The sequence below is a fragment of the Phoenix dactylifera genome, unplaced genomic scaffold, assembly GCF_009389715.1.
Source record: "Phoenix dactylifera cultivar Barhee BC4 unplaced genomic scaffold, palm_55x_up_171113_PBpolish2nd_filt_p 000445F, whole genome shotgun sequence".
In the NCBI taxonomy this organism is placed as follows: Eukaryota; Viridiplantae; Streptophyta; class Magnoliopsida; order Arecales; family Arecaceae; genus Phoenix; species Phoenix dactylifera.
Genome location: NW_024067878.1, coordinates 287,573 through 297,610, shown reverse-complemented (window position 1 = coordinate 297,610; position 10,038 = coordinate 287,573). Strand labels below are relative to the sequence as shown.

Below are 10,038 nucleotides of genomic sequence, written 5' to 3'. Positions count from 1 at the left end.
GAGAGACCCCCCAGCCAGGTATATACGCGGTTGGGGGGAGAAGGGGGGGGGGGGTAAGCAACATCTCCCAGAGCATTCTCTTATTTGCGATTATCATCCTTCCTCCTCCTCCAATCTCCTCTGACTTGATCGTCGGAGGGCCCCCACTACCCCAGTGGTGGTGCGAGGCTTGTTTGCAGGTCTCCCGGTGGAAGGTGGAGCGCAACCAACACCAACCAAGGCAACTCAGATAGAACCCCGTTCACACCGTCGTGTCAATCGTTCTCGGTTTGGACCGTATCTTGGAGATCGTCTCAATCTAATTTTTCCGGGAAGAGATAAGGAAAGAAACTAAATTGCTGGCCCGCGGGCCCAGTGATACAGGCTTAGAATCAGACTATTGGGCCAAATCCTGTTGTTAATACGGGGAATGCTGGGTGCATACGAATAATTTGCCCTCGAAGCCAGCGTCGACTTCTCCCCGTCGTCTGCAACTGAAGATCGTCGGCGCGTGGAGCTTCTCCTGGGGCTTGAGCTCCACCGTGGCCATTGGAAGCCCCTCGACGGTGCTCTCTGACCGGAATGGAGAGCTCCGCCCGGCGGCGATTGGAATCCGTTGCTCGCCACCTCCTCCCTCCCGAAATCCTTGTCCGAGACCTCTATCCGGTAAATATAATCCCATGGATGTTCTTCTCTCCTGATTGGCCTAATTTTTTCTCTCGCTATGATGTAGTTCTTCTCCTCCTGGTCTCAGAATCCACTCAGCGCGGAGGAACTGAGCTCTTGGGATTTTGCTCCTGTGATTATTGGGGGAATGGTGATGGACATCCATGCTAAGCCTTCTGCTCATCCGATTCCTGGAACCACCACTCCCGGAAAGGTAATATTTTGAGGTCTTCTTGCCTTAAAGAATCAGAGTGATTGTTTTCAGCGGATGATTGTTCTGATATTTGATTTTCAGATCCTGTAGTTGGTTTGTAGCAAACAATTGCGATTTTCTGATAGATTACATGCATGGGTTGTTCAAAGATTGAAACTTTGAATGTTACATCTTCAGGTTCAGTATGTAAGTGGAGGAGTAGCAAGGAATGTCGCTGAATGCATGTCCAAGCTTGGAAATAAACCTTTCATGATTAGTGTTGTAGGACATGACATGGCAGGTGATTCCAATTCTTTTATGCATGGTTTATCTGCTGACACCTTATAGTACCTTTGTGAATAACAATTTTTTGTTTTTCCAAATAAAGGAGATCTGTTATTGAAGTACTGGAAATCTGCAGGACTTTCTACAGAAGGTAATTAGAAAGATCAGCTGGTTTGAACTTATTGATTCTTCATGTGAAGATTACCTAGGTGTTGATCATTGCTTATCTTCCTTTTTGTTGTTTATGTCATTGGTCTTCTTGTTATTTAGGTGTCTTCAAACAACTTTAGGAACTCATCAGTGGCAGAGCCTCATGACTTGTATTCAAAACATATCAATTTGGCAATTTAGCATCATCATTTTTCGTTTCATTCTTAATCCTATCTTCAGAATTTTATAATTTGGCAGGCATGCATATCTAACAGGTATTTGTGCTTTATAGAAACACTAGGACACTTGCATGATTATCTGGATCAATTATTTCTTCATCAACTAGATTATTCAGTGTCATTGTTTTTCTCTTCTTCTTAATTCCTAACTAATTAGGATGACAAGCATGTCTAACAAGTATTAATTCTCTATAGCTTAGAGGTGTAGATATGTGCTACTGTATATAGATTTTGGAGAATGCATCCTTAGTGGATATCCATAGGCATAGTTGTGCGCCTTCAATTTCATCTTGTCTAGATTATAAGAATTTGACAAATCACGTCGTGCACTTGAATTTGTATCAATGTTGACCATTCATTAGGGGGAAAGGTTCGTCTATATATTAAAGCTAAAGTTTATATTGCTCCATTTCTTCCATGTGTTTCAGTCTGTAACTTCTTTGCTAGGGCTGCAAACAGGCTGAGTTACCTGAAGATTGACCAGGATCCAGACCAATTCAGACTAAATCCAACCCGACCATTTTTACCCATTTAGGTGTTATCAAATGCAGATCCAAAAATTATTCAATTCCATGTCACATTTAGGTCTTGCATGAGCTTTCCGATCCATGTGTTGAATTGGCCCTAAGCAGGTAATATTTGGACACTTGGACCTCTTGTGAAGGCAGTAATATATTTGCTACCTGCTACTTGCAGCATAGCATTGGCATCTTCGTTATGGTGATCGCAATTTAGAGAACTTTGGCAACATCTTACTGCCTAAGTAAAGAACAATGGCTTTATCGTTAGTTTAAAAGTTTACAGAATAGAACTAGAAAGAACAGAATTAGTTTTGCAAGACCAATTTATAGATTGAAAGAAAGAAAGGGTGCAAGACTTGGTTGATTATAGATTTAGGCTGATATGTTGTTTGAATGATACTACATCCACTCTGACACTCCACAGAAACCAGAGGAAAATAGAAGCTTTTGAAGTATTATAATTCAGTGCTTTCCCTCCTTGATTTAACTCCAACACTAACATGAACCCAGATATTCAATTATATGCATTTAGATTATCATCATGGTTGTTGACTCTATCAACCTGATTTTTAAAGGGACTGAACAAAGCTCTTATGCTAACTGGCGCTTTTGTTGCCCCACTCCTTGCTGACCATCCAGACTGTGTTCCATGTTGCTAATAGTTAAATGTTTTCAGTTTTTCGATCACTTCACCCTCCATAGGCAGTATATAGAAGTCTCCCAGTATTTGCTACAATTGCCACTATTTCCTCCAATCTGAGTTGTTGACCTTCTAATGCTTTTCGTATGATATCATGTTGATGTAGGAATACTGAAGTTGGAAAGTATTACAACTCCTGTTGTATCAAATATGTTTGACTCCAGCGGAGAGTTGGCTATGGCTGTTGCAAGTGTCGAGGCTGTTGTAAGATGCTGTAATTTTATTTTATTTTATTTTATTGCTCTGATTTATATAAAAAAAATGTCTTAAGTTGGTTCCTTTGAAGTGTAAATTTATTGCTGAAGTCTTTAATATGTAAATCTAATGCAATGGTCACAGGAAACATTTCTCACTCCAGGTTGGATACAGCGATTCCAGCGTAATATATGCTCTGCACCAATGTTGATGGTTGATGCTAATTTGAACTCCCCATCTCTCAAAGTTGCTTGTCAAAGTATGCTGCATAAACTCAGCATTAGTTCCAACTTTCTTGTACTAGCAAATTAATTAATCAGTGAGCAATTATTCTTAATCATTTTTAAACTGCACATAGTTTAAAGTTCAAGTTGAAACAATACTGTAGAAATTTTCAATTTTGTAGTCTCATTTTTCTCATTCCTGTTTCTGCAGCCAATTAGCTAGTAGCTAGGTGTTAAACCTTGGTTCGGACTGACTTCTCCTTGCATTTCTCTGAATTCTGGCATGTCTTTACCTAAAGAAATGAACTGCAGATGGAGAACAAGTGACTAACAGAAACCACATTAGAGAAAGAAGTATTTTCTTTCAGTTCACAAACCTAACATTTTGTTGTCATTGATATCAGAACATATTGATGATAGTTATCAATACCCATTCACTTCCATGGCATCCTGTAACCATACTTCATGGAGTTTTAGTTGTGTCATAGAAACTACTGGAAAGGCTGAGTTCTTTCTCCACAATGCTCTTTAGGACTGTTCTTGATGAGTTAATGTCATCAACAGCCTTAATATTTTTATTCTATTTCACATGCCAGTATAATCCAATTATGTCAATTTAAGATCATCTCTAGCCATGCCTCATGTAAAACATGAAGGTTTTATACACATACAAACACACACATACATACATATGTATGTATATACGCATACATATGTACATACAATAGATGCACATACGCGCCTGTATATACATGTATATATATATATATATATGAATGGATGGATGGATGTATGGATGCATATTAATGGCCTCACAATGTTTCTAGGTTGTGCTTGCTCTGCGCATTTAAGATATGTAGCATAAAAAGCAAGTCAAATCACACATACATGTATGTCTGTATTATATATATGTATATATGATAAGTCACATGGGATGAATTAATAAGAAATGACTTAATATTTTGAAATCTTTCAGAAAGTATGGCCTTAAACCTAATAGAATGGAGGAAAAAGATTCATGTAGCCGACCCCAACTAGTATCCCTTCCTGCATATCCATACAAGACCCGAGTAGGCGGGTCGAGGTCCTACGAGGTTTGGGTTTGAGGCTTAGTTGAGTTGAGTGTATGTGTGTATCTGTATATCCACAAATAGTTTCTAGGTTGTGGTTACTGTGGTAATTAAGATATATAACGTGAGTAGCAAGTAAAATCAGATTATTTGGGGTCATCTCTATATCCTTCTTCACCAATTGACAGTCTTCCAAAATAAAAATATCTCCAGAATTATTTTTCCACTATACTCATCCGAGTCTTCTTTCGTATCTCATATTTTGCACTGATTGTTCAAGTTTGATCACTAGGGTTATCTCTGGCCAATGATGTACAACTCCATATCATTTCTTTTGTTCTTTCCTCGTTGATTCTACACCTTCCATTCCAATCAGTATTCTTTGTGAATGTATTCTCTTTTTTTTTTTTGACACCAACATTATCCAATTTAACCTTAATTGTTCACTTTGGCATGTAAGCAGTCCAAACTGATATAAATTGGCCAGAATGGGCCGAAACTGGTCGCAAATTGGCCGGTTCTGTGCTGAACCAGTGCGAACTGTCCAGCTCACACTAAGTTGAGCGGGTTCTGAACTGGCCCCGCTCCCCCTCTTTCTTTTGTTTTAAAGAATGGTTGGGAAGGCCCTAGAAGTTTCTCAGGCCTTCCCAACCTTCGGATAGGTTCCCTTCCCCTTGTAAACTGATGAAAAATACACTGATTAAGCACGATTGAAGGAGGATCCAACCCTAAATAAGGTATCGTTTCTCTTTTCTATCTCATTTCTTCTCTTTTTTTTGGACGCCAAAAAATACATTGAAATTTGCAAAATAAGGAGAGATTATGCCAATTTTTTTGATTTTGGCTTGATTTTATAATATGTTATAAATTTATGGATAACCTCCACGATGCCATAAAATTTTTAATTTTCAGATTACATATAATTTTTAAAAATTAAAAATATATTTTCAAAATTTAAATATAAAAATTTAAAATAAAATAAATTTAAAAAAATATAAAATCAGAAGTGTAGGCATGCAAGCTACTCTTCAGCTAAATTTGGTATCTATTAATTCAAATTTTGATGCGATTATGCAATTTGAAAAAAAATTGAGAAATAAGTGGCCTTTGATGCATGCCTACGGACCTAGAAAAATATATGTAGCATCCATTGTAGAGTTCAACTTGGAACTAAGCTCAAATTAATTTGTTTAAATATTTATATTTAAAATTATTTTTTAATTAAAAAATAATTAAATATGTATAACTATAGTAAAAATTATGAAAAATTAGTAGTACGTAATACATATTTTAGACGTATTTCTAAAGTAAAAAACATATTTTTTCTAAATTTATGATATTTAAACAAATTTTTTAATTTAAAAATTAGTAAAAATAAATAAATAAATAAATAAATTGTATTATGTATTAAAAAATTAGATGTTTTTTCTGAAGTAAAAAATACTATCTTTATCATAATAAATTTTTTGCTATTTTTAAATAATTGATAAATTAACGTATTTGATAAACCTGCAAGAATGGAACCGTCAAAGAAAAATGAGCGTGGGCTCTTATAAGCATGTTGATCCAAATACCAAACCATGCTAGGGACCAGCATAAAGTCAGAAATAGGATACCTAGTGACATTTAATTTTGACTGTTGTTTCATTTATAATATGAATAATATATATTTCTTTTTCAAATTTACCTTAACCCTGTTTACAATGATAAATGAAAAAGAGTTTATGATCCACAATGATCTTCATGATTTGTGTACCCACTCCTGACATCGCTGTTTAGGATTTCTAAGTGTGCCTTCTACAAGCTGGTGTGGGATAAGCTTGCCCCATTGGAACTGCTAGTGCAGACCATGCAACTTAATCATGTTCTTACCTAGAAGAATCTCAATGATTGTTGTGGAAACCTGCCTACAAAAATATTGCCCTAGCAATTGGATTATGAAAAGGATGTGGGTCATCCTCGCACCAGCTGCATTCTTTCTCGTGCCGCATGGCATCAATCTTTGTTGCATCCCTCAACCTGGGATTGCAGCTCTGTAGGCTGCCAATGACCCCTTTACCAAGTATGGGACAAAAAAGAACAGATGGTACTAATAAGGTGTGCTATATATTTACATCAAGAGATCTGAAAAGTTCTGGTATAAGTTGACAACTATATTTAACCATATGATTCATTGGGGTCTACATTTGTGCCAAATGAAGAAATGTTAGTAGAACTTGAAATAACTGAAAGACATTTTGCAGGATATTTGCGAAAGCTCATTTGTCTGGTTCAAGAAATGAAGAGTTGGCAATGCATGAGTGTTGCTTAGTCTGGTTGAGCAGTGGCATCGTACTTAACTTTTATTCCCTTATTATCTTTTCTTTCCTTTTACATGTACGTGTTGTACCTCTTCGTGTTGTCCCCTGTTTATTGCTTGGTAGCAATTATATGATTTGGACTACTTAGGGAGGGTGGGTTTTATATCTGCCTCCACTGTCTGCCCTTGTTTTTATGTATAAGTTTACGTGTAATGCCCTCCATTTACTCTTGAAAGAATGATTTTATAAAATGTTTGTCCAAGTCTCAAAGGCTTTTGACAGTTGCATGGCACCTCACCATTCTTTAATCTTTTCTGGACATTCTTATCCATCTTAGATATTTGTAACATAATCAAGGTTCTAATATTCCTTTGTCTGGGAAACTTTCTGCTATCCAATCCCATTCATATTCTTACCATAGTTGCACTTCATATCCTCTAATTTGGAGTGTCAAGATATTTCACTTTCAACCTGTTAGTGAATCTCTATATTTTACCATGATTTTGGGACCTGTTACATAAATTAAGGGAATATTAATCATAGGTCATAGAATTTATAGATGTCTTAACATAAGGTTCATTGCAGCTTTCACTGTGTGATTTGCTTCTCCAGATCAAAAACAATTCACTAATTTCAACCTTTTAAGACTATCCTGTTTCCAATTATATCAGGTCATTGAATTGGGATCGGGCAACTTCATGTTATAGAAGTCCTGTCATTTCATTCTCTTTCATATTTAGTTAGTTTACTATCGTCATAGATATGATTTGGTCTTTCAGTCACTCATCGGATGTCCCTGGAGTCAGAGAATTTTTCTAACATTTCAGTATGCACTATAACTAGCTAAATCATTTTCTCTAATTCAAACAGAGAAGTAGCTGGTTGTTTATGAATATTGTATTTCATTAAACCAGTAGAATTCTCATAATTTCTTTGATTAAACTTTCAGTAGCAGCAGGATCTGGCATCCCTGTGTGGTTTGAGCCTGTCTCAGTGACAAAGTCTAGAAGAATTGCATCTGTTGTAAATTATGTGAGTGCAGGTCATCAATAAAGTAGTTTTTAGCAATGATACTCATTATTATCCGATATGAAATATTAGAATACTAATTTTGACTTCCCCTCTTACCGGCTATTTGACTGTTTGTGCAGATAACATGTGCTTCCCCTAACGAAAATGAACTTGTTGCTATGGCAAATGCTTTATCGCCGGAAAAAGAATTTAGTTATATTCAACATGAAGCTGCAGAAGGGAAAGGGCATTCTGTGGAATCTTTGTTTGAAATGCTAAAACCAGCAATGTGCTCGTTGCTTCAGAAGGGTATTAAGCTGCTAGTTGTGACACTTGGTTCACATGGTCTATTCTTGTGTTGTAGAGAAGGGCTAAGCTTCATGAAAGATAATTTAAGCAGCAGGGTTGGCAGTTTCGGAAGACAGCTATATGATCTTGTAAATGAAAGTTGCTCTTCAAAGAAGCACATTAATTTTATCAAGTCTGGAGAGAGAGCCTCAAAATTTTTTGCTTTCCATTTTCCTGCACTTCCTGCATCAGTGGTGAGCCTTGTAGGAGCAGGTGACTGCTTGGTTGGTGGAATTCTTGCGTCCATTTGCAATGGTTTGGATGTGATGCAAAGTGTTGCCGTGGGTATAGCTGTTGCAAAAGCAGCAGTGGAGACTCAAACAAATGTTCCTGCTAAATTTTCCCCTGGAACAGTTGCAGGTATGGGTGCTAAGACCATAAAGAATTTCTACAGCTAGTAAATTGGTCCTATGCTAGAAATTAAAACACAAAAAGTCATTTCATTGTGCATGCCGGATCATGTCATTGCTAACTTTTAGATAATAGCTTGCAAGGAGACTTTAACAGCAATTATGTGGTTGTCTAACATGTATGCATGTGTAAGGATGATTAATTGATAATATTTTATTGCTGATAGGATATATTCATAATGCATAACTCAATGCTATCCTTTGTTTACGAGGATGTACCAACCCTGAGTTTGCTCTTTGCGTCACATATTTCATTTTGCACTGCATTGGTACTGACCAGTGACCATGTTCGAACTATTTAATGCCATGTTTGCTTTCTGATGCTTTGTTTCTTTTTTATTTTTATTTTTATTTTTTTTGGTGATTGTTTTCCTTCTTGTATATATAAGTAGTTTGTGATGCTATTAGCAGTGGACAGTAGCTGACTTTATTACTTTTTGAACGAGCTGACCATGTAAATTTATTAGCATTTTGTTTTGCAGATGCAGCAAAGCAAATTTTGTCGGCTGCCAAAGTATTCCAGCTTGAATAGAAACGTGGGGTTTGTGTAGTTTGACCATTCATAGCAGTGTCCAGGTTCACATGTTGCATGCTTCTTGTTTTTTCTGTATTCATTTCAGTCACTAAAAGAAGATTTACTTAAATGCTAGAGGTCCTAAGATTCGACAAGCAACAGGTTTCTCAGTGTTGTTGATTATCATGTATCATTTAGTGACATTTCAAGTGCATTGGTTGAAGCCTGAAGAGTGGCAATGTTTAATCCGTTTAATCTGTTTAATTTGATTCAATCCTTCGTGGATCGGGTTATGTAAAGTTGTTTAATAAAATGTTCAAGTCGGGTTTAGATTTTTGACCTGCTTAGTAAAAAGGTTGAGTTCGGTTGAAATATTTTTGTACTATCTGGTCCGACCTGATCTAAATGCCACCTCTAAGCCTGAACCTAAATGGAGGATGCTCAACTACTCTGCATGTCACTGAATATTGGATTCTTGTGGTGATTGTGTTTAGGCAGCCCTCTTTCAGGGGGTTGGTATTAGGAATTATTATACTAACAATTAGATACTACACAGTCATAATATGATTTGTTTGTAGATTTATTCTTTTTTGAATGAAAGGAGGAACTGGGGTTCCCTTCCCTTCATTAAGAAAATGAAGAGTATAAATATGAAAGCACGAAGAACAGATGAACCCAAACAACTCAAATAAGCAGCTGTACAAAACGTCCAGTTAAGGCTCCAATCTCAAGATAAGATGTAACACACAAAAGATTCTCCTTAAATCCTCACCAGCTCTGGGTCAGAAAGAGTGAAAAAAATTCGAAGAAAAACATTGACTCAACTCATGAACACAAGGATAATGCGAGCAACCAAGCAAGGCCTTGGCCTCCAATCAGCAGGGAAAAAATTGTGCTCCCAATACTTGCAAATAGCGCTAATCAAATCCTTATCATATAGGGGTGGAAAGTATTCCACAATATTCAAGGGTGTCAAAGCGAACATCATCACCATCGTGTGAGCACAGCAGAACGAGGGTTGGAAAACCTGGGGAGCATGCTTAGAAAGAGAGGGCATATCTCACAACATCTAAGGATGTTTGGCAAAGACCGCCACTATAAGAAGCGAAGCGAGGAGAGCAAACCGTGGATCAAAAAAATGGGGGAGAACGCATCTAAAGAGGGATTGGTTGGGGCACATAAACAACAAAGTCCCATGTGGGATGGCAGGGGGGAAGGGAGGGATTGAGGGAG

At 37.1% G+C, this 10,038-nt stretch overlaps 1 protein-coding gene across 3 annotated transcripts; it reads left to right on the top strand.

Moving 5' to 3' along the window:
• Nucleotides 1-405: 405 nt before the first annotated feature.
• LOC103698254 (uncharacterized sugar kinase YeiI) lies at nucleotides 406-9,159 on the top strand. Of its 3 annotated transcripts, none has more exons than XM_039118918.1 (9): nucleotides 406-645; nucleotides 734-859; nucleotides 1,037-1,139; nucleotides 1,260-1,274; nucleotides 2,840-2,937; nucleotides 3,073-3,187; nucleotides 7,472-7,554; nucleotides 7,674-8,241; nucleotides 8,759-9,159. In XM_039118918.1, exons 1-9 carry the CDS (start codon nucleotides 562-564, stop codon nucleotides 8,821-8,823), a joined length of 1,257 nt encoding a protein of 418 aa, XP_038974846.1. In that variant the 5' UTR covers nucleotides 406-561; the 3' UTR covers nucleotides 8,824-9,159. The 3 variants fall into 3 exon arrangements, with proteins under 3 accessions (XP_038974846.1, XP_038974844.1, XP_038974845.1); XM_039118916.1 differs by having other exon boundaries at nucleotides 408-645; nucleotides 1,227-1,274; XM_039118917.1 differs by having other exon boundaries at nucleotides 411-645; nucleotides 1,227-1,274; nucleotides 8,774-9,159.
• Nucleotides 9,160-10,038: the final 879 nt, after the last annotated feature.

Bases quoted from the DNA above. Each gene is read 5' to 3' on its own strand.
- LOC103698254 (XM_039118916.1), top strand. From the start codon at position 562: ATGGAGAGCTCCGCCCGGCGGCGATTGGAATCCGTTGCTCGCCACCTC. The intron at 860-1,036 runs GTAATATTTTGA...TTACATCTTCAG, and splicing joins GAACCACCACTCCCGGAAAG to GTTCAGTATGTAAGTGGAGG. The intron at 2,938-3,072 runs GTAAGATGCTGT...CAATGGTCACAG, and splicing joins TTGCAAGTGTCGAGGCTGTT to GAAACATTTCTCACTCCAGG.